This window comes from Coregonus lavaretus (assembly GCF_964263955.1).
Source record: "Coregonus lavaretus genome assembly, chromosome: 10".
Classification (NCBI taxonomy): domain Eukaryota; kingdom Metazoa; phylum Chordata; class Actinopteri; order Salmoniformes; family Salmonidae; genus Coregonus; species Coregonus lavaretus.
The window spans coordinates 6,725,256-6,750,383 of record NC_139997.1 but is presented as its reverse complement, the minus strand read 5'-3'; the positions used below and the strand labels follow the sequence as shown (position 1 = coordinate 6,750,383).

Sequence of the window (25,128 nt, the reverse complement as noted above, 5' to 3'; positions counted from 1 at the left end):
TCCACCAATCAGGCCTTTATGGTAGTGTCCAGACGGAAGCCACTCCTCAGTAAAAGGCACATGACAGCCCGCTTGGAGTAATCCAAGAAGCAACAGAAGAACAGTGTTATGCTACAGTACATTTATAGCAATAGCTTTGGTGATGATGAGACAGAGATTTGTTTATTTTATTTTTATCACAGTCTTTAAATACATGCTCTCAGTTATTTCAGAATAGGAAGTCTATTTATAGTATACCAAAAGTCTCTCTCTCTCTCTCTCTCTCTCTCTCTCTCTCTCTCTCTCTCTCTCTCTCTCTCTCTCTCTCTCTCTCTCTCTCTCTCTCTCTCTCTCTCTCTTCTCTCTCTCTCTCTCTCTCTCTCTCTTCTCTCTCTCTCTCTCTCTCTCTCTCTCTCTCTCTCTCTCTCTCCTCTCTCTCTCTCTCTCTCTCTCTCTCTCTCTCTCTCTCTCTCTCTCTCTCTCTCTCTCTCTCTCCCTCTCCCTCTCCTCCATCTCGCCCTCTCTTCAATGAATAGTGCAATATCATGTGGCCCTTGCCTTGCACTAATGTGAACGCTGCTGCCGACTCCTAGCCTGGTTAAACCAGACTGAATGCTAGGTGCACAATGATGGCTCTGAGCACAGCTTTCAGTCTGGTTTAAACCAGCTAGCTGACTCCATGAAGTCAAGCAGAAAACTGAACGTGACACAGACATGCCATATTCACAGTACAGGCTCCACGTCTCTCACAGTCACAGCTCTACTGGCAACCATAGCCTTGTTATTCAATAAAAAACCATAGAAAATACAGGCTTCTTCTAATGTATCTATTTTGTTGTGGACAATGGGGATTAATCTAATAAATAAACGGGGGCAGTCAGGTGAGTATAAGAGGTAAGTATACAGTGCATTCGGAAAGTATTCAGACAGCTTTACTTTTTCCACATTTTGTTATGTTACAGCCTTATTCTAAAATTGATTAAATCGTTTTTTTCCCCTCATCAATCTACACACAATACCCAATAATGACAAAGCGAAAAAACAGGTTTTTAGATTTCTTAGCAAATGTATTAACAATAAAAAACAGAAATACCTTATTTACATACGCATTCAAACCCTTTGCTATGAGACTCTAAATTGAGCTCAGGTGCATCCTGTTTCCATTAATCATCTTTGAGATGTTTCTACAACTTGATTGGAGTCCACCTGTGGTAAATTCAATTGATTGGACACGATTTGGAAAGGCACACACCTGTCTATATAAGGTCCCACAGTTGACAGTGCATGTTAGAGCAAAAACCAAACCACGAGGTTGAAGGAATTGTCCGTAGAGCGCCGAGACAGGATTGTGTCGAGGCACAGATCTGGGGAAGGGTACCAAAAACATTCTGCAGCATTGAAGGTCCCCAAGAACACAGTGGCCTCCATCATTCTTAAATGGAAGAAGTTTGGAACCAAGACTATTCCTAGAGCTGGCCAAACTGAGCAATAGGGGGAGAAGGACCTTGGTCAGGGAGGTGACCAAGAACCCGATGGTCACTCTGACAGAGCTCCAGAGTTCCTCTGTGGAGATGGGAGAACCTTCCAGAAGGACAACCATCTCTGCAGCACTCCACCAATCAGGCCTTTATGGTAGTGTCCAGAAGGAAGCCACTCCTCAGTAAAAGGCACATGACAGCCTGCTTGGAGTTTGCCAAAAGGCCCCTAAAGACTCTCAGACCATGAGAAACAAGAATCTCTGGTCTGATGAAACCAAAATGGAACTCTTTGGCCTGAATGCCAAGTGTCATGTCTGGAGGAAACCTGGCAACTTCCCTACGGTGAAGCATGGTGGTGGCAGCATCATGCTGTGGGGATGTTTTTCAGGAGTGGCTTCGGGACAAGTCTCTGAATGTCCTTGAGTGGCCCAGCCAGAGTCCGGACTTGAACCCGATCTAACATCTCTGGAGAGACCTGAACATATCTGTGCTGCAATGCTCCCCATCCAACCTGACAGAGCTTGAGAGGATCTGCAGAGAAGAATGGGAGAAATTCCCCAAATACAAGTGTGCCAAGCTTGTAGCGTCATACCCAAGAAGACTCAAGGCTGTAATAGCTGCCAAAGGTGCTTCGACAGAGTACTGAGTAAAGGGTCTGAATACTTATGTAAATGTAATATTTCCTTTTTTTTTTTTTTACATTTGCAAAAATTTATAAAAACCTGTTTTTGCTTTGTAATTATGGGGTATTGTGTGTAGATTGATGAGGAAAAACGAAACAATTTAATCAATTTTAGAATAAGGCTGTAACGTACCAAAATGTGGAAAAAGTAAAGGGGTCTGAATACTTTCCAAATGTACTGTAAGTAAGTAAGCCTTGTCTTGGTAAAAGAGGGGTAAAAGAGGGGTAAATATGGGTAAAACAGGGGCAAATATGGGTAAAACAAGAGTAAAATAGGGGTAAAATAGATAACATAACACATAATAAATCGCTCTCACAGGGTATCCATTTCCTTCAACAAAATAAATGATTATCTTACCTCGTTATTTGCGATCTTGTGTTGAAATCCAGTGATTTCATCGACCGAAGGACTTCAATGCAACCCAAATACTAGAAGAGAGAAGAGATTCTGTTATTTCATGGATGAATTTTGAGAAGTGAAGCATTTAAATATGTCAAAAACAATGTGACTTTAACACCCAGGATATTTGCAACGCTACCTCTTCTAATATAAGCAGCCATTGTAGTCCGAGAAAGAGGACCAGGGTCCAGGTAACACAGTTATATATTCCTGTGCCTCTTCAGTGCAGCAGGCCATTCGTGACCTTCAGCATGATTTTGACTCAATCCAAAAATCACTTACTGATCTTTAAATGAGTGTTAAATGCAAATAAAACCAAGTTTATGCTGTTCTCTAGGTCTCGTAATGTTGACCCTGATGACTTGCATATTTGCACTCCAAATGGAGCCCAAATTGAGCAAGTTTCTCACTATTAGTACTTGGATATCTGGATTGATGACAAGTTGTCTTTTGAAACACACATTGAAAACTTGACAAAGAAGCTGAGATCTATGATTAGAAATAAATCCTGCCTCAGTTCCGAAAATAGAAGGAAGATTGTTCAAACAAGACTTCTCCCTGTAATAGACTATGGTGACATTATTTATATGTACATGGCAGCCTCTGTTTTGAAACCATTGGACTCAGTATTCCATTCAGCAATACGTTTTAGGACATCATTGTATTCTTTACAAACATGTGGGATGGACCTTTCTGTCTGTAAGAAGAGAGCTGCACTCTCTTATTTATTTACAAAGTAGAAACTTCCTCTGTACAGTACTTAGTTGATTAATTTTAGATGTACAAATTACCAAACCCGTTCTCAGGGATGGATAACTCTGGAGATCCATTTGGTCTCCACAGAATTAGGAAAATCTGCTTGCAATTAGATATTCTGGTGCCTTTCAGGCATTTTAAATTATTGATTGGAGACTTTTATGTTACAGAATGTGATTGCTTTTCTTAAATATTTTGAATGTTGTGTATTATGTGTTTTATTATAGTGTGTTTTCTTTGTAATGTATATGTAGGGCTCTTGTGTTTTATTTGTAAACGTATACAGGGCTCTCTTGTAAAATAGTTTTATCTCAATGTGATAAACATATACAGGACTCCCTGTTTAAATAAAGGTTAATAAATAAATATTCGCAAAGCATCTCAGAGTAGGAGTGCTAATCTAGGATCAGTTTTGCCTTTTTAGATCATAATGAATAATATTATGTGGACAGGGCAGACCTGATCCCAGATCAGCACTCTTACTCTGAGACACTTCATCATACATATCGCATTCATTATGATCTAAAAGGAAAATGATCCCAGATCAGCACTCCAGTCTCAGACTCTTTGTGAATCCGGCACCAGAGCTACAGTATAGGAGCAGGCCAGGACAGGTTAGTGTCTGTCTGAGTTATAGGAGCAGGCCAGGACAGGTTAGTGTCTGTCTGAGTTATAGGAGCAGGCCAGGGCAGGTTAGTGTCTGTCTGAGTTATAGGAGCAGGCCAGGACAGGTTAGTGTCTGTCTGAGTTATAGGAGCAGGCCAGGACAGGTTAGTGTCTGTCTGAGTTATAGGAGCAGGCCAGGACAGGTTAGTGTCTGTCTGAGTTATAGGAGCAGGCCAGGACAGGTTAGTGTCTGTCTGAGTTATAGGAGCAGGCCAGGGCAGGTTAGTGTCTGTCTGAGTTATAGGAGCAGGCCAGGACAGGTTAGTGTCTGTCTGAGTTATAGGAGCAGGCCAGGACAGGTTAGTGTCTGTCTGAGTTATAGGAGCAGGCCAGGACAGGTTAGTGTCTGTCTGAGTTATAGGAGCAGGCCAGGACAGGTTAGTGTCTGTCTGAGTTATAGGAGCAGGCCAGGACAGGTTAGTGTCTGTCTGAGTTATAGGAGCAGGCCAGGGCAGGTTAGTGTCTGTCTGAGTTATAGGAGCAGGCCAGGACAGGTTAGTGTCTGTCTGAGTTATAGGAGCAGGCCAGGACAGGTTAGTGTCTGTCTGAGTTATAGGAGCAGGCCAGGGCAGGTTAGTGTCTGTCTGAGTTATAGGAGCAGGCCAGGACAGGTTAGTGTCTGTCTGAGTTATAGGAGCAGGCCAGGGCAGGTTAGTGTCTGTCTGAGTTATAGGAGCAGGCCAGGACAGGTTAGTGTCTGTCTGAGTTATAGGAGCAGGCCAGGACAGGTTAGTGTCTGTCTGAGTTATAGGAGCAGGCCAGGACAGGTTAGTGTCTGTCTGAGCTATAGGAGCAGGCCAGGGCAGGTTAGTGTCTGTCTGAGTTATAGGAGCAGGCCAGGGCAGGTTAGTGTCTGTCTGAGTTATAGGAGCAGGCCAGGACAGGTTAGTGTCTGTCTGAGTTATAGGAGTAGGCCAGGACAGGTTAGTGTCTGTCTGAGTTATAGGAGCAAGCCAGGGCAGGTTAGTGTCTGTCTGAGTTATAGGAGCAGGCCAGGGCAGGTTAGTGTCTGTCTGAGTTATAGGAGCAGGCCAGGACAGGTTAGTGTCTGTCTGAGTTATAGGAGCAGGCCAGGACAGGTTAGTGTCTGTCTGAGTTATAGGAGCAGGCCAGGGCAGGTTAGTGTCTGTCTGAGTTATAGGAGCAGGCCAGGGCAGGTTAGTGTCTGTCTGAGTTATAGGAGCAGGCCAGGGCAGGTTAGTGTCTGTCTGAGTTATAGGAGCAGGCCAGGGCAGGTTAGTGTCTGTCTGAGTTATAGGAGCAGGCCAGGACAGGTTAGTGTCTGTCTGAGTTATAGGAGTAGGCCAGGACAGGTTAGTGTCTGTCTGAGTTATAGGAGCAGGCCAGGGCAGGTTAGTGTCTGTCTGAGTTATAGGAGCAGGCCAGGGCAGGTTAGTGTCTGTCTGAGTTATAGGAGCAGGCCAGGACAGGTTAGTGTCTGTCTGAGTTATAGGAGCAGGCCAGGACAGGTTAGTGTCTGTCTGAGTTATAGGAGCAGGCCAGGGCAGGTTAGTGTCTGTCTGAGTTATAGGAGCAGGCCAGGACAGGTTAGTGTCTGTCTGAGTTATAGGAGCAGGCCAGGGCAGGTTAGTGTCTGTCTGAGTTATAGGAGCAGGCCAGGACAGGTTAGTGTCTGTCTGAGTTATAGGAGCAGGCCAGGGCAGGTTAGTGTCTGTCTAAGTTATAGGAGCAGGCCAGGGCGGGTTAGTGTCTGTCTGAGTTATAGGAGCAGGCCAGGACGGGTTAGTGTCTGTCTGAGTTATAGGAGCAGGCCAGGACAGGTTAGTGTCTGTCTGAGTTATAGGAGCAGGCCAGGGCAGGTTAGTGTCTGTCTGAGTTATAGGAGCAGGCCAGGACAGGTTAGTGTCTGTCTGAGTTATAGGAGCAGGCCAGGACAGGTTAGTGTCTGTCTGAGTTATAGGAGCAGGCCAGGACAGGTTAGTGTCTGTCTGAGTTATAGGAGCAGGCCAGGGCAGGTTAGTGTCTGTCTGAGTTATAGGAGCAGGCCAGGGCAGGTTAGTGTCTGTCTGAGTTATAGGAGCAGGCCAGGACAGGTTAGTGTCTGTCTGAGTTATAGGAGCAGGCCAGGACAGGTTAGTGTCTGAGTTATAGGAGCAGGCCAGGACAGGTTAGTGTCTGTCTGAGTTATAGGAGCAGGCCAGGGCAGGTTAGTGTCTGTCTGAGTTATAGGAGCAGGCCAGGACAGGTTAGTGTCTGTCTGAGTTATAGGAGCAGGCCAGGGCAGGTTAGTGTCTGTCTGAGTTATAGGAGCAGGCCAGGACAGGTTAGTGTCTGTCTGAGTTATAGGAGCAGGCCAGGACAGGTTAGTGTCTGTCTGAGTTATAGGAGCAGGCCAGGGCAGGTTAGTGTCTGTCTGAGTTATAGGAGCAGGCCAGGACAGGTTAGTGTCTGTCTGAGTTATAGGAGCAGGCCAGGACAGGTTAGTGTCTGTCTGAGTTATAGGAGCAGGCCAGGACAGGTTAGTGTCTGTCTGAGTTATAGGAGCAGGCCAGGACAGGTTAGTGTCTGTCTGAGTTATAGGAGCAGGCCAGGACAGGTTAGTGTCTGTCTGAGTTATAGGAGCAGGCCAGGACAGGTTAGTGTCTGTCTGAGTTATAGGAGCAGGCCAGGACAGGTTAGTGTCTGTCTGAGTTATAGGAGCAGGCCAGGGCAGGTTAGTGTCTGTCTGAGTTATAGGAGCAGGCCAGGACAGGTTAGTGTCTGTCTGAGTTATAGGAGCAGGCCAGGACAGGTTAGTGTCTGTCTGAGTTATAGGAGCAGGCCAGGACAGGTTAGTGTCTGTCTGAGTTATAGGAGCAGGCCAGGGCAGGTTAGTGTCTGTCTGAGTTATAGGAGCAGGCCAGGACAGGTTAGTGTCTGTCTGAGTTATAGGAGCAGGCCAGGACAGGTTAGTGTCTGTCTGAGTTATAGGAGCAGGCCAGGGCAGGTTAGTGTCTGTCTGAGTTATAGGAGCAGGCCAGGACAGGTTAGTGTCTGTCTGAGTTATAGGAGCAGGCCAGGACAGGTTAGTGTCTGTCTGAGTTATAGGAGCAGGCCAGGGCAGGTTAGTGTCTGTCTGAGTTATAGGAGCAGGCCAGGACAGGTTAGTGTCTGTCTGAGTTATAGGAGCAGGCCAGGGCAGGTTAGTGTCTGTCTGAGTTATAGGAGCAGGCCAGGGCAGGTTAGAGTCTGTCTGAGTTATAGGAGCAGGCCAGGGCAAGTTAGCGTCTGTCTGAGTTATAGGAGCAGGCCAGGACAGGTTAGCGTCTGTCTGAGTTATAGGAGCAGGCCAGGGCAGGTTAGTGTCTGTCTGAGTTATAGGAGCAGGCCAGGACAGGTTAGTGTCTGTCTGAGTTATAGGAGCAGGCCAGGGCAGGTTAGTGTCTGTCTGAGTTATAGGAGCAGGCCAGGGCAGGTTAGTGTCTGTCTGAGTTATAGGAGCAGGCCAGGACAGGTTAGTGTCTGTCTGAGTTATAGGAGCAGGCCAGGGCAGGTTAGTGTCTGTCTGAGTTATAGGAGCAGGCCAGGACAGGTTAGTGTCTGTCTGAGTTATAGGAGCAGGCCAGGACAGGTTAGTGTCTGTCTGAGTTATAGGAGCAGGCCAGGACAGGTTAGTGTCTGTCTGAGTTATAGGAGCAGGCCAGGACAGGTTAGTGTCTGTCTGAGTTATAGGAGCAGGCCAGGACAGGTTAGTGTCTGTCTGAGTTATAGGAGCAGGCCAGGACAGGTTAGTGTCTGTCTGAGTTATAGGAGCAGGCCAGGACAGGTTAGTGTCTGTCTGAGTTATAGGAGCAGGCCAGGACAGGGCAGGTTAGTGTCTGTCTGAGTTATAGGAGCAGGCCAGGACAGGTTAGTGTCTGTCTGAGTTATAGGAGCAGGCCAGGACAGGTTAGTGTCTGTCTGAGTTATAGGAGCAGGCCAGGACAGGTTAGTGTCTGTCTGAGTTATAGGAGCAGGCCAGGACAGGTTAGTGTCTGTCTGAGTTATAGGAGCAGGCCAGGACAGGTTAGTGTCTGTCTGAGTTATAGGAGCAGGCCAGGACAGGTTAGTGTCTGTCTGAGTTATAGGAGCAGGCCAGGACAGGTTAGTGTCTGTCTGAGTTATAGGAGCAGGCCAGGACAGGTTAGTGTCTGTCTGAGTTATAGGAGCAGGCCAGGACAGGTTAGTGTCTGTCTGAGTTATAGGAGCAGGCCAGGACAGGTTAGTGTCTGTCTGAGTTATAGGAGCAGGCCAGGACGGGTTAGTGTCTGTCTGAGTTATAGGAGCAGGCCAGGGCAGGTTAGTGTCTGTCTGAGTTATAGGAGCAGGCCAGGACAGGTTAGTGTCTGTCTGAGTTATAGGAGCAGGCCAGGGCGGGTTAGTGTCTGTCTGAGTTATAGGAGCAGGCCAGGACAGGTTAGTGTCTGTCTGAGTTATAGGAGCAGGCCAGGGCAGGTTAGTGTCTGTCTGAGTTATAGGAGCAGGCCAGGACAGGTTAGTGTCTGTCTGAGTTATAGGAGCAGGCCAGGACAGGTTAGTGTCTGTCTGAGTTATAGGAGCAGGCCAGGGCAGGTTAGTGTCTGTCTGAGTTATAGGAGCAGGCCAGGACAGGTTAGTGTCTGTCTGAGTTATAGGAGCAGGCCAGGACAGGTTAGTGTCTGTCTGAGTTATAGGAGCAGGCCAGGACAGGTTAGTGTCTGTCTGAGTTATAGGAGCAGGCCAGGACAGGTTAGTGTCTGTCTGAGTTATAGGAGCAGGCCAGGGCAGGTTAGTGTCTGTCTGAGTTATAGGAGCAGGCCAGGACAGGTTAGTGTCTGTCTGAGTTATAGGAGCAGGCCAGGGCAGGTTAGTGTCTGTCTGAGTTATAGGAGCAGGCCAGGACAGGTTAGTGTCTGTCTGAGTTATAGGAGCAGGCCAGGACAGGTTAGTGTCTGTCTGAGTTATAGGAGCAGGCCAGGGTAGGTTAGTGTCTGTCTGAGTTATAGGAGCAGGCCAGGACAGGTTAGTGTCTGTCTGAGTTATAGGAGCAGGCCAGGACAGGTTAGTGTCTGTCTGAGTTATAGGAGCAGGCCAGGACAGGTTAGTGTCTGTCTGAGTTATAGGAGCAGGCCAGGACAGGTTAGTGTCTGTCTGAGTTATAGGAGCAGGCCAGGACAGGTTAGTGTCTGTCTGAGTTATAGGAGCAGGCCAGGACAGGTTAGTGTCTGTCTGAGTTATAGGAGCAGGCCAGGACAGGTTAGTGTCTGTCTGAGTTATAGGAGCAGGCCAGGACAGGTTAGTGTCTGTCTGAGTTATAGGAGCAGGCCAGGACAGGTTAGTGTCTGTCTGAGTTATAGGAGCAGGCCAGGACAGGTTAGTGTCTGTCTGAGTTATAGGAGCAGGCCAGGACAGGTTAGTGTCTGTCTGAGTTATAGGAGCAGGCCAGGACAGGTTAGTGTCTGTCTGAGTTATAGGAGCAGGCCAGGACAGGTTAGTGTCTGTCTGAGTTATAGGAGCAGGCCAGGACAGGTTAGTGTCTGTCTGAGTTATAGGAGCAGGCCAGGACAGGTTAGTGTCTGTCTGAGTTATAGGAGCAGGCCAGGGCAAGTTAGCGTCTGTCTGAGTTATAGGAGCAGGCCAGGACAGGTTAGTGTCTGTCTGAGTTATAGGAGCAGGCCAGGGCAGGTTAGTGTCTGTCTGAGTTATAGGAGCAGGCCAGGGCAGGTTAGTGTCTGTCTGAGTTATAGGAGCAGGCCAGGGCAAGTTAGCGTCTGTCTGAGTTATAGGAGCAGGCCAGGACAGGTTAGTGTCTGTCTGAGTTATAGGAGCAGGCCAGGACAGGTTAGTGTCTGTCTGAGTTATAGGAGCAGGCCAGGACAGGTTAGTGTCTGTCTGAGTTATAGGAGCAGGCCAGGACAGGTTAGTGTCTGTCTGAGTTATAGGAGCAGGCCAGGACAGGTTAGTGTCTGTCTGAGTTATAGGAGCAGGCCAGGACAGGTTAGTGTCTGTCTGAGTTATAGGAGCAGGCCAGGACAGGTCTGTAAGCACAGTGACCTACACTATCCATGGGGCTAATTTCCTCTAACAGAGAGACACCTGTTAGTGCAGTATGATCCAATTAATGTAATTGTCTTCCTATCCCATGCAGTATAACATCCACCCACATACCCTCCTCTCTTCTATCTGACTAATGCCACTGGCAGGGAACATTTTGTCCCTGGAATAAAAAAAGAGTGAAATGAGCTTCTCTCCTCATCTTCACTCAGACAGACTCATAAAGAAGTGGCTCTAAACACAACAAGGCAAAAGGAGGAAATGAATGGAAAAACACGTTATAACAATACACAGTGCAGTGTGTTGCCTGGTTTGTTAACCTCTGTAGCCTGTTGGTCAAAGGTAATACAGAATGCTATGGATATTACCTGCACAGAAACTATGATATGTAGAGCTGGAATAGAATAGAATAGAACAGATCTTTATTTATCGATTTACACTGAAATTCTACGTGTTTTTGCTTTCACAGGACGAGTACCCAGAGTTGATCAAGTGAGATGTCTGCCAATGTGTGAGGTTTAGTCCCGTGTAGCTCAGTTGGTAGAGCATGGCGTTTGCAACGCTAGGGTTGTGGGTTCGATTCCCGGGGGGGGGGGGGGGGCCAGTATGAAAAAATAAATAAAACATGTATGCACTCACTAACTGTAAGTCGCTCTGGATAAGCGCGTCTGTTAAATGACTAAAATGTAAATGTAAAATGTTTTCAAACCATAATACATGACCATATAAAGGTGGTGGAAGGTAAATCAACAGTAGAGGGTAGTGAAGTGGTGTTTACAGGCTAAAGGGACCTGCAGTGTTGCTATACTGTTTAGACGCCATGGTAAATAACAAACTATGTTATTTGAATCATGGAGAGAATGAAAGGGCACAGAGTCCAACCTACTTCAGGCAGTGAGGAGAGAGGAGAAAGAAACTCTAAAATATAGTCTAAATAATATATAGCTAGCCAGGACATATAAATAGCTATAAATATAGCCCAAAATGCAATGGGCCTACAATATTTAAACTACAGGCCCCATTTTTTTAAACTGTGCATTTCCAAAGTACGCATCACTGTTTACCGCATTACTGCACGTATTATACATAACAGAAACAAAGGCAGGTGCAGAGAAATAATCCTATTTTTAATCTTGACACCGAACCATCATTGCATGTTGCAAGCAAAGCAACAACAGAAAGAGAAAGACTGTAATACCAAGAAACAATGAAACTCACCAGAGATACAGTAGCAAATGTAATCAGAACATTTATGCAAGAATAACAAAAATGCAATATCCCACACTATTTACCAATCAAGGCATATCTGGTATATTATAGCCCTACCCACCTGGACCCACTGGCTATCCTCACTAGACCACACCTGAAGCCTTACATTCACTGTGTTGTAAGCTACAGAAATTGCATTTAATATGTAGCTACACCTTTAGTCAAGAATCAAACACTAACTTGGCCAACGTGAGAGAAATTAGGAGGATTGCTATGGTTACTGAGAAGTATGAAGAACAGCGCGTTAAAGGATTACTGGGTTCAGTTGCTCGCAAACTGAACTCAAAGTGCAATATCTAATAAATATATATTTTTCATTCTTATTACACATTATCAACCAAACTGGTCACACACAGTGTACCAGTATATCACAAGAAATATTTCCGTGTTGCGTCCAGAACACGGTTAGCATAGCTTATGTGTCAGTGACAATACACATGAAAGTCACAATATTGCATCATAATACAGCACACTAGCAACAGAAATGACGACATTATCCACTAGAGTAGTATCAAAACAGACTTCCATGTCTAGAATGTTCACCACGGCAACATGACTATGTTTAGAATAAGTGTCAGTGAAAACCCCGGCTGTGTGTCAATGCCAATCACTGCTCTGTTAACCTAATGGAGCATGGTGTGTAACCACGACCACATGACATTCATTAAAAGGCCCAAGAGCAGAATAGCACCAATAACTCAATAAACAGGCACAGCAGACAGGGGTCTACGTCCCAAATTGCACCCTATCCCATACATAGTGCTAGGGCTCTGGTCAAAAGTAGTGCACTATATAGGGAATAGGGTGCCATTTGGAATGCAAGAAGACCGGGGGAAAAGTGCATGGGGGAGATGAGGGAGAGACCTATTTCCCTTTCCCCTCTGTGGACACTTTCAATGTATTGATTCAACTGGCTGTGTGTGTCGGTCAAACTAACTCACTCTAACCCCCCTGCTGCCTATTAATGGGCTAACACCCAGACAGGAAATGTGTCATTGGACATGAACATGCCAGATTCAGATATGTCAGACTCTATGGAATTCTGATCATACATCATGTGGTTGCTTCGTGTTCTTTCATCTGACAAACTGTTATGCTGCATCTCTCAAAATCAATTCAAACATAGCAATTAGCAGATATGTATTAATTTAATGTACAGGACAAGGTGTCATATAGGTTCCCAGTGATCATCATTGCTAATTATTGTATTGGAAAGAATCTGCAGATTCTGTTGTGGGTTCAGCCTTTTGCTGCCTGTCTGATTCTCTTCCTTGTATCACTAGCTAGAGCTACAGCAGCCTTCAGTCTCCACATATACAGTACAATACATATACAGTACATATACAGTACATATACAGTACATATACAGTACAATATATATACAGTACATATACAGTACAATACATATACAGTACATATACAGTACAATATATATACAGTACATATACAGTACAATACATATACAGTACAATACAATACATATACAGTACAGTACAGTACATATAAATTACAGTACATATACAGTACATATACAGTACATATACAATACAGTACATATACAGTACAGTACATATGCACTACATATACAGTACAATACATATACAGTACAAATATACAGTACAGTACATATACAATACATATACATTACAGTACATATACAGTACAATACATATACAGTACAATACAATACATATACATTACAGTACATATGCAGTACATATACAGTACAGTGTATATATACAATACATATACAATACAGTACATATACATTACAATACATATACAATACATATACAATACAGTACAATACATATACATTACAGTACATATACAGTACATAACATATACAGTACAATACATATACAGTACAGTACATATACAGTACATATACAGTACAATACATATACAATACATATACAATACATATACAATACATATACAGCACAGTACATATACATTACAGTACATATACAACACAGTACATATACATTACAGTACATATACAGTACAGTACATATGCAGTACAATACATATACAGTACATATACAGTACAGTACAGTACATATACAGTACATATACAGTACATATACATTACAGTACATATACAGTACAGTACATATACAGGCAAACATGTTATAACCTAACCAGCGCCAAAACATTTAAAGGCATAAAAGGCTCACACAAGGCAAGGAAGAGAAAATGTAAAAATGAAAGGATGAAGATGAAGCATAAACATAAAACCATAAACACATCGATAAACCTAAAAGCATCCTGACGGTGGAGGTATGTTAGACAGCCTTTTGTTGTGACATCAAAGGGTTTTCTCTGGTTTTATCAATGATGACCTTCTCTTTTTGTCTGAATTATTTAATGATTATTTGCTGGTCTTTCTCTTCACTTGAATCCCTGCTGTTTCTATCTACGCCTACACTAGGGCACGATGATGATCACGATCTGGCGGTTCGTACATTTTCTCCTTTTCAGTCATTGAGGGAAAAGAGAGAATGGGGGAGAGGAGAGAGAACAAGGGAAAAGACGGACGGATGGAGGGAAAGAGAGAGAGAGAGAGAGAGAGAGAGAGAGAGAGAGAGAGAGAGAGAAACCAAGAATCAACACCAACCTTTACAATGTACGTCACTCCGGGTCCAGAGATCTTCTCACTGGAATGCAGCCATCCTCTGGAACAGGGTTTATTCACCAGTCCACTGTTACTGTTACCTCCACCACCTCCTCCTCCTCCTCCACTAGGTCCCCAGTCCTCCCCTCCATGTCCATGTCTCTGCCCAGCCTCCCTCTCTTCCAGCCCCAGCCTGCTGCCCTTCTTTCCCCCTGCGCTGCTCATGGTGCCTGGTTCTTGCTGGGAGGAGTGGGAGTGGGAGCAGGGGGGGTGGTGGTGGTGGGGGACACTGGAGGCTGAGCCACAGGAGGAGCCGTTACCGCCACCACTGCTACCACTACCGGAGGCTGCCAACGGCACACTGGAGCCAAGGCCGCTACCACTGGATCCACCGCCGGAGCCCCCACCGGAGCATCCACCGCCTTGCAGCTTGGAGAGGGTCAGGTCCTTGACGTGGGAGGGGAGGCTCTTCATACCCAGCAGGCTGGAGCCTGAGTTGGTGAATTTCAGGTTGGACACCTTGTTGATGAGGGTGCACAGGGTGGTGGCTCCATCGTCTGAGGGGTCGGCGGCGGGGTTGTGGTGGTGGTGGTTCACGCCGCCCTCGGATGGCGCTGCAGGAGGGGTGTACGGGGGCTCGGCGGAGGACGCAGAGGCTGCCGAGACCTTGGGGTTCATGGGGAGGCCGTGTAGATCATCGACAGACGTCACTGACTCATTCCTGAATCTGTTGTATTTGGTACGGTGAAGCATTCCCCTCTTCTCTGCCTCTGCCCCCTCCTCTGCCTTACAAACGCACCGGCAGATGTAACGCCGCCAAGTAAATTATCCTCCTCTCCTTGAACATAGCCAATGCCTTATAGTAACCACAGCAGGCCCTGAACGATGGTTGACTCAAATGTTCTCTGCTGCTGAGGAGGTTAGAGAGCTGGTTTACTGCTGCTGAGGAGGATAGAGAGCTGGTTTACTGCTGCTGCTACTGCTGTTGTTGATGCTGAGGCTGAGGTAGCTGTTAGGAAAATCCAACGATGCAATGATCCAATCCGTTGGTAGAATAGAAACGGAAAAGAAGAACACAATCCATGGAAATAGAACATGGAGGAAAGGGGAAAAAAGGTTCCAGAGGCTTCCAGAATGCAGAGAGAGAGATGGATGTGGTAGAGGAGGATATAGTTAAATAGAGCTTCTGCTCTCCTCTCACTGTTGCCTACCGGCTCAAAGCAGAAGCATGACTCACAGATCTGAGGAGACCTTCTCAACAAAAGGCTCACTGAACACTGAAAATCACTTCCTGTTGCAAAAAAAAAATAATCCTCCCACTTACAGCACACTAGAACCAATCAATTCTCAAATTTCCCAGACGGATATTTCCTCTTCACCGCAGGAATGCTTTTCTATTTTATTCTGTGGTACGGTCGGTTGTGGGGAAAAGGGAAAGAGAATTACGAAGACAAAAATATATCCTGATGATAAAAGATAATAAAATCATTATCAACTTGTCTCCTTTCATACTCCCTTCTCTCATTATCTGGTTAAAACATACTCCCTTCTCTCATTATCTGGTTAAAACATACTCCCTTCTCTCATTATCTGGTTAAAACATACTCCCTTCTCTCATTATCTGGTTAAAACATACTCCTCTACAGACTGGGATTAAAAGAGGTTATGTTCCTGTGAAGGGGGAAATCTAAGCAATTGATGCTGAATATAGCCTACTGATGACAAATAAATAGGAAACAATGAAAAATAACATTCATGTGAGTGATAGGCATGCTGCTGGCAATGAGTCTAGTCCCTGTCTACAGTACTTCAGAAGAAGAGGACAATCTTACTGGTATCTGTATTTGCAACAAAATGTACAAATTGAATGTCACAACATACTGTTCTCATTGGAGCGTACAAAACATGCAATGACACAGACACATCAATACATATCTTCTATAACATCATAAAAGGTAAAGATTATATTCTACCGTGATGATGACACATGCATGAGATGGAGAAAGATAGCCCCTAATCGTGTATAAAAAAATATCTAAATAACACATCTATAATAATATTGAACAATGTAGAATAGATGTTTTCCTTCCTCTGTTGAATGTGCATTATCACTATTCAATTAACATACTGAGACAAAGGATCAGTAAAATAATACTTCACCTCTCTGGATAACAACCTGCCTGTCCTGAATTATCTCAGTGAATAATGAATAAACAGAATAAAAACACGTTTTCACATTAAACCGATAACACTGACTCAGCGCAGAACAGAAACACAAGAAGACAGGCTCGTCCGAACAGCAAGGCATCAATAGAGCAGCAGTCTAGATAAGCAGTCTTTCTACATGAAGCCAAAAACCATTCATGTAAAATGTCCACAGGAGCGACACAACCAAGAAGACTGACAGTCATTCATAAGCTTCCTCTCTCTCTCTCATCCTGCTGCTGCAGATTTCGCACTGCACTGCAGTCCCTCCCAACATCTCTCTCTCTCTCTCTCTCTCTCTCTCTTTCTCTCTCTCTCTCTCTCTCGCCTTCCTGCCTGGCAAATACAGAAAAAAAAAGGAAGCACGTTTCTCGTCAGAAACAAAAGCAAATAAAAACGAAGGAGGGATGAAAGAAGAGAGGAAAATAAGAGAAAGAGGAAACGATGAAGGAAGGCAAATATTGTTTAGTCTTTATGTGAATGAAATAGCTAGGCTCGCATACCAATGTTTCTGTGAATGGAGCAAGGCCTTTCTATCTCTCTTTCTCTCTCTGCAAGGAAGGCGGTCCCTTGGGATGGAATGGTCTTATCCAATAAGAGACGAGCTGGATGACTCATTCAGGGTAGGCTTGCAGAATAGTGGAAGAATCCATTCTGAACGCAGGTGCCGATTCTTCCGGTTTTAATAATGCTTTAAAAATGTAATTTGAACAGTGAGGTATGTTATAATTTAGTTGTAAATATTGATATACATTGTGCAATACTAATTTTGAATAACATGAAAGGACATTTGAAATATTAATTTTAACAAAGGAAAATGTAACCCCCCCCCCCCCCTCTTTTGAGATGATTTGTCTCTGGCTATTTTTCTACATTCATATGAATGGTGGTCATCTACACATTCAGTTAATATGTCAAACGGCATCTACTGCAAAATTAACACGTATTAATGTGTTTCTGTCTAAATGTATTACTGTATACATGTATTCTATTATAATAAATTGCTATAATAGTCCTCTTTAGCTCAGCTGGTAGAGCATGGCGCTCGCAACGTCAGGGTTGTGGGTTTGATTCCCACGGGGGACCAGTACTAAAAAAAAGTATGAAAATGTATGCGCTCACTACTGTGAGTCGCTCTGGATAAGAGCATCTGCTAAAATGTAATTGTTGACGGTAAATGATAACTCATATGTTCAGACACGTACTGGTATTCAGCAAAATACTGTATGTGGACTGCATGTAATTGTATTAATACAGGGATGTCTGTACTGTGTACAATGTGTTGTTGTTGTTTTGACTATGGAGTGAAACTCACCTCGTCATCAGCTGAAGGCCCGAGTTAATTTGTCCAGGACGGTTTAGCTACAGAAACAAGACAATAAAGTAATATAGAAGATAAATATATAACGATACATAATGTTGAAATGGGGGGGAAAAAACTGTTTGGTTTGTGTTTAGTTTGTGTACCATTGAGATTTCACACAGAACCTAGTAACGTAAACGACTGTGGTCCCAGTGGAGTATCAGTCAATCCACACAGAATCATTAAACTGTATGTTGTTTTGTTATGTTGTTACAAAACTGGACTGGAAAATGGTAAACACAGAGACCATTCAATGGCCGCTGAGAGAGAGAGAGAGAGAGAAAGAGATAGAGCGAGTGAAAGAGAGAGAGTGAAAGAAAGAGCGTGAGCGAGAAAGAGAGAGAGTAAGAGAATGAGAGAAAGAGAAGGATTTCCTGTTGATGATAATAATCCACAAAACCCTGACAGATCATCTCCATAATCATGACTCAAGTGTGTCAAGCCCCCTCTCAGACTGGTTCATTAAGACAGGAGCAACAGGAAGTGGAGGAGAGGAAATCGAGGCTGTGTGTGTGTGTGTGTGTGTGTGTGTGTGTGTGTGTGTGTGTGTGTAAGGAAGATAGGCTGGGGAATAGTCCTCTAAGCCAGGAGCACATGCAGAGTTAAAATATCCATATCAACCCATGATGGAGAAACAGGGAATACAATTCTGGTTGATTTCATCCTGTGAAGTACTGTATATGTTACAGTTGAAATGATAATCAGTTAATTCAAGATGGAACATGGTATTTAGAAAGGCTTTTCATTTGTTATTTTAACAAATTAATTTTATAGGAATCATAATAATACACATTTTAAAACACAATAATTATTTGTCTCTCAGGTACTGTATTTGTTATCTGCTTTTATATAACACAATCCTATCCAAACACAGATGAGGTCATCAACGATTTGCTAGTCAAAGAAGCACAATTATATATTTGATTAAATAATTCCCATAACTAACAGTCATAAAATACCTGTTTATTTGTTTCTGTATTGAAACAGCCAGTCAGTCAGACAGTCAGCCCACCATGATTGGCCATATAAACGAGGCAAGTCAGCACAGGATGATCACTCCCTAAAGGCACCTTTACCGTAACCATAGTTTCAAAGACAGCATAGCAACAAGAATGGGGTGAGGGGGCTGGCTAAAGAGATTGACAGCTCTAATCCAGCAAATGCCATGGCTGCCTGCCTGGCGGTGAGTTGTATTTGTGAGGGGAGAGACGCTCCACTGTACACTTGCAGGGATGGGGAGGGCATGCCTGTAAGCACACATGCCATCACAAATGTCACATTGCCAATGAATGAGTTGTAGTAGGGTCGGGGGAATTTGGTGGATGCATTTGGAGGATAATGTTACTACAGGTTTATTATAATATTGTCATATGAGGGCTGTAAACGATTGACAGACAGATGATTTAATAGTAATTAAAACATTTACTAAAGCAAAGTGTGCACATGTTATTTTCAATCGTGTTAAAACTTTACAGTATTTCTTCTTGACAGTATTTTGTCTTGACATTAACTGTACCTTTTTGTACAAAATGTTTAATTCACTGAAAATAAGTTCTAAAACTATGGTGCAAAACGTATAAATGTGCAAAAAGGAATCAAGCCTTGTGTTAATTACTAATTCAATGTCCTTGTACCTTTCTTTATTTAGATTTCCGAGTCAAAACGGAGGGTGGAAAAAAGGAAAACGGCTTGTTTTCGTTTCTGAATTTGAAAAACGAAAATAAGAAATCAACTTGCTTTCTAATTTAATGTGTCAAAATTGGACTTGGAATAACGGAAAACAAATAACAACAAAAAAATCTTTTTGGATTTTCGTTTTTTGATTTGTTCATACCCAGAAGTACAAGGCCCCTCATAGAATATTCACGGGGCTTAGGGTGTGTGTTTACAGCCTAGGTTGGCAGCACAAAGAAGAGGATTAGACTGTGTGAGTGTGACAAGAAGAACAAAATACTCATCAAATGAAATCTCAAGTTCAAGAAACATTGGGAAACGGCGGCACACCAAAAAGTAAAAAAAAAAGACGTCACCTCATTTTACAATTTTTTTCGGCCGGGCAGGCTAATGCGTTTCGGCATGATAATTACAAATGCCCACACCTGTGTGAGGGCGGTACATAGTGTAATAAAAACATTAGTGAACCAACAATTGTTGCAATAAACAGTAGGTTCGGAAAGTATTCAGACCCCTTGACTTCCGTCTAGCCACTGCAGAGATGGTTGTCCTTCTGGAAGGTTCTCCCATCTTCACTGAGGAACTCTGGAGCTCTGTCAGAGTGACCATCAGGTTCTTGGTCACATCCCTGACCAAGGCCCTTCTCCCCCGATTGTTCAGTTTGGCAGGGCAGCCAGCTCTAGAAAGAGTCTTGGTGGTTCCAAACTTCTTACATTTAAGAATGATGGAGGCCACTGTGTTCTTGGGGACCTTCAATGCTGCAGACATTTTTGGTACCCTTCCCAGATCTGTGCCTCGACACAATCCTGTCTCAGAGCTCTACGGACAATTCCTTCGACCTCATGGGTTGGTTTTTGCTCTGACATGCACTGTCAACTGTGGGACTTTATATAGACAGGTGTGTGCCTTTTCAAATCATGTCCAATCAATTGAATTTACCACAGGTGGACTCCAATCAAGTTCTAGAAACATCTCAAGGATGATCAATGGAAACAGGATGCACCTGAGCTCAATTTCGAGTCTCATAGCAAAGGGTCTGAATACTTATGTAAATAAGGTATTTCTGTTTGTAAGTTTTTATACATTTGCCAAAAAAAATTGTTTAAACTGTTTTTGCTTTGTCATTATTGGGTATTGTGTGTATATTGATCAGGGGGGGAAAGAATTTAGTCAATTTTAGAATAAGGCTGTAACGTAACAAAATGTGGAAAAAGTTAAGGGGTCTGAATACTTTCCGAATGCACTGTATGTGTCATGTCCTTTGCCTTATCATCAAACGCTTTGAGTGTAGAGTAGTTGTGTCTCAGGCATAGAAACTGGCCAGTCGGGATATTGGTTTTGAGATGTTGCGGATGATTACTGTTGAAGTGGAGGACAGTATTCCTCTCTGTTGGTTTCCGATAGATGGTAGTTTGGATTTTGTTAGTATCAAAACGGAATATTTTGAGATCTAGGAAGTTGATACTGTTGGAGTCACTTTCAACAGTGTATTGAATGAAAGTCATTGTGTTGTTCAGGTCACAGACTAAGTCATCACGATTGTCTTTAGATGAACCCCAAAATAAAATTAAGTCATCAATGTAGCGCTTCCCAAAACCAGGAGAGGCAGAGATGGAGCATGGGGCCCACCAAGGCGGTCACCAAGAACATGCAAGTTCTTGTCCTGAACCTCTCCAAAATATCCCTGATACTGACGCTGGAGTCTATGCTAAGTAAGGAACTGTCTTTCTCTACCACTCAAAAGATTAATGTTTTCAAATTGAAAGTGGATACCTACAAATGCATTCGACAACTGCACCTGAAATGTTTATTTCCCCCTCTAAATAGATCCAGTACAAGCTACATATTGAAAGACCCTACAAAGAACGAGGAACCCCAATCCAGCGGCCCCTCCCCGCCCCTTCGCACTTTTTCAAAACCCTCATTGTTCATCCCCCCATACCCTTTCAAGCCCAGTTCCTCGTTCCACGTTTGGCAGACTGGTTTAAAAAGAATTGGAAACTATATTTAAAAAATGACCAATATCACAATCTTCCTCCAGCCGAAAGACTAAAAGAACTCCTGGAGAATAAGGAGTGCGGATAAAGGACATGTTATGGACATGAGCTATTACAATTCTGAATTGACTTTTGCAAAGTGACCCTATTGCCTCTATAAAATCAGAAATTGATAGCTTGTTACAACATGCGTCTGACCAAAACTGGATCACTAAGCATGAACACGAGTTCCTAAAAGTCACCTATCCAGTCACCCCAGTCATTTATTCCTTTCTGAAAGTGCATAAGAACCCTACTTAGCTGCCACCCAGACCGATTTTCAGTGGCATAGGATCAGTCATAGAGCCCCTTTAGAAATCTATAGATGTTTTTCTGAAAGATATCCTTTTTAAGTTGCCATCCATTTTAAAAGACACAAAATATCTACTCAACTGCTTAAACGACTGTCAACTTGAATCCGATGTACTACTCATTACTGTCACGCCCTGGCTCTGGGGACTCTTATATGTTGAGCCAGGGTGTGGATTGTCTATGTGTTATTTTCTATGTTTTGTTCTAGTTCGTGTATTTCTATGTTGGCCAGGGTGGTTCCCAATCAGAGACAGCTGATTCTCGTTGTCTCTGATTGGGAACCATACTTAGGCAGCCTGTTGGCACTAATTATTTGTGGGATCTTGTTCCGTAAGGTTTGTTTTGGTGTATTAACCTAGGACTTCACGTATCGTTTGGTTTGTTGTTTTGTTCGTGTGTGGACTTAAATAAAAGATGTACGCTTACCACGCTGCGCCTTGGTCCGCTGTTTATAACGATCGTGACAGTTACACTAGATGTGGCCAGTCTGCATTTCCCATGCTGAAGGCCTACAATCGAAAAAATCACAATATCAAACACTTCCCTCTGCTGAGTCCTTCTCCCTCCGATCTCCTGATTCTGCCTCCTCAACCCTCCTCTCCTCCCTTTCTGCATCTTTTGACTCTCCATGTCCCCTATCCTCCCGGCCGGCTCGGTCCTCCCCTCCTGCTCCGTGGCTTGACGACTAATTGCGAGCTCACAGAAGAGGGCTCCGGGCAGCCGAGCGGAAATGGAGGAAAACTAGACTCCCTGCGGACCTGTCATCTTTTCACTCCATCCTCTCGACATTCTCTTCCTCTGTTTCCGCTGCTAAAGCCACTTTCTACCACTCTAAATTTCAAGCCTCTGCCTCTAACCCTAGGAAGCTCTTTGCCACCTTCTCCTCCCTGCTGAATCCTCCTCCTCCTCCCCCTCCCTCCTCCCTCTCTGTGGATGACTTCGTCAACCATTTTGAAAAGAAGGTTGACGACATCCGATCCTCATTTATTAAGTCAAATGACACCACTGGTCCTGCTCACACTGCCCTACCCTATGCTTTGACTTCTTTCTCCCCTCTCTCTCCAGATGGAATCTTGTGACTTGTGACGGCCGGCCGCCCAACAACCTGCCCGCTTGACCCTATCCCCTCCTCTCTTCTCCAGACCATTTCCGGAGACCTTCTCCCTTACCTCACCTCGCTCATCAACTCATCCTTGACCGCTGGCCATGTCCCTTCCATCTTCAAGAGAGCGAGAGTTGCACCCCTCCTCAAAAAACCTACACTCGATCCCTCCGATGTCAACAACTACAGACCAGTATCCCTTCTTTCTTTTCTCTCCAAAACTCTTGAGCGTGCCGTCTCTAGCCAACTCTCCTGCTATCTCTCTCAGAATGACCTTCTTGATCCAAACCAGTCAGGTTTCAAGACTGGTCATTCAACTGAGACTGCTCTTCTCTGTGTCACGGAGGCTCTCTGCACTGCTAAAGCTAACTCTCTCTCTCTCCTCTGCTCTTATCCTTCTAGACCTATCCGCTGCCTTTGATACTGTGAACCATCAGATCCTCCTCTCCACCCTCTCCGAGTTGGGCATCTCCGGCGCTGCTCACTCTTGGATTGCGTCCTACCTGACAGGTCGCTCCTACCAGGTGGCGTGGCGAGAATCTGTCTCCGCACCACGTGCTCTCACCACTGGTGTCCCCCAGGGCTCAGTTCTAGGCCCTCTCCTATTCTCTCTATACACCAAGTCACTTGGCTCTGTCATATCCTCACATGGTCTCGCCTATCATTGCTACGCAGACGATACACAATTAATTTTCTCATTTCCCCCTTCTGATAACCAGGTGGTGAATCGCATCTCTGCATGTCTGGCAGACATATCAGTGTGGATGTCGGATCACCACCTCAAGCTGAACCTCGGCAAGACGGAGCTGCTCTTCCTCCCGGGGAAGGACTGCCCGCTCCATGTTCTCGCCATCACGGTTGACAACTCCATTGTGTCCTCCTCCCAGAGTGCAAAGAACCTTGGCGTGACCCTGGACAACACCCTGTCGTTCTCCGCTAACATCAAAGCAGTGACCCGATCCTGCAGGTTCATGCTCTACAACATTCGCAGAGTACGACCCTACCTTACACAGAAAGCGGCACAGGTCCTAATCCAGGCACTTGTCATCTCCCGTCTGGATTACTGCAACTCGCTGTTGGCTGGGCTCCCTGCCTGTGCCATTAGTACCCCTACAACTTATCCAGAACGCCGCAGCCCGTCTGGTGTTCGACCTTCCCAAGTTCTCTCATGTCACCCCGCTCCTTCGCACAATCCACTGGCTTCCAGTTGAGGCTCGAATCTACTACAAGACCATGGTGCTTGCCTACGGAGCTGTGAAGGGAATGGCACCTCCTTACCTTCAGGCTCTGATCAGACCCTACACCCAAACGAGGGCACTACGTTCATCCACCTCTGGCCTGCTAGCTCCCCTACCTCTACGAAAGCACAGTTTCCGCTCAGCCCAGTCAAAGCTATTTGCTGCTCTGGCACCCCAATGGTGGAACAAGCTCCCCCACGAGGCCAGGACAGCGGAGTCACTGACCACCTTCCGGAGACACTTGAAACCCTACCTCTTTAAGGAATACCTGGAATAGTATAAAGTAATCCTTCTATAAAGTATAAAGTAATCCTTCTATAAAGTAATCCCCCCTCCCCCATAAAAAAAAGAAAGAAAAAAAAATGAGTGGTTGTCCCACTGGCTATCATAAGTTGAATGCACCAATTTGTAAGTCACTCTGGATAAGAGTGTCTGCTAAATGATGTAAATGTAAATGTAAATGGTTCATCCTTGGGAGCAATTTCCAAACGCCTGAAGGTACCACGTTCATCTGTACAAACAATAGTACTAAGTATAAACACCATGGGACCACGCAGCCGTCATACCGCTCAGGAAGGAGACACGTTCTGTCTCCCAGAGATGAACATACATTGGTGCGAAAAGTGCAAATCAATCCCAGAACAACAGCAAAGAACCTTGTGAAAATGCTGGAGGAAACAGGTACAAAAGTATCTATATCCACAGTAAAACGAGTCCTATATCGACATAATCTGAAAGGCCGCTCAGCAAGGAAGAAGCCACTGCTCCAAAACCGCCATAAAAAAAGCCAGACTACGGTTTGCAACTGCACATGGGGACAAAGATCGTTCTTTTTGGAGAAATGTCCTCTGGTCTGATGAAACAAAAATAGAACTGTTTGGCCATAATGACCATTGTTATGTTTGGAGGAAAAAGGGGGACCTTGCAAGCCGAAGAACACCATCCCAACTGTGAAGCACGGGGGTGGCAGCATCATGCTGTGGGGGTGCTTTACTGCAGGAAGGACTGGTGCACTTCACAAAATAGATGGCATCATGAGGAAGGAATATTATGTGGATATATTGAAGCAACATCTCAAGACATCAGTCAGGAAATTAAAGCTTGGTCGCAAATGGGTCTTCCAAATGGACAATGACCCCAAGCATACTTCCAAAGTTGTGGCAAAATGGCTTAAGGACAACAAAGTCAAGGTATTGGAGTGGCCATCACAAAGCCCTGACCTCAATCCTATAGAACATGTGTGGGCAGAACTGAAAAAGTGTGTGTGAGCAAGGAGGCCTACAAACCTGACACCAGCTCTGTCAGGAGAAATGGGCCAAAATTCACCAAACATATTGTG

The 25,128-nt window shown here is 44.5% G+C and overlaps 1 protein-coding gene across 1 annotated transcript in view; it reads right to left on the bottom strand.

Annotated features, from left to right (window-relative positions):
* The window catches only part of LOC311135573 (SHC-transforming protein 3-like), a gene marked incomplete at its 5' end in the record, with an annotated part of 29,321 nt that extends 14,709 nt beyond the window's left edge, over positions 1–14,612 (bottom strand). Inside the window, 2 exons of the mRNA XM_084169584.1 lie at positions 2,498–2,568; positions 13,863–14,612. Coding sequence (XP_084025710.1) covers positions 2,498–2,568; positions 13,863–14,612 — 821 coding nt within the window. The remainder of the gene's footprint in view (positions 1–2,497; positions 2,569–13,862) is intronic.
* Positions 14,613–25,128: the final 10,516 nt, after the last annotated feature.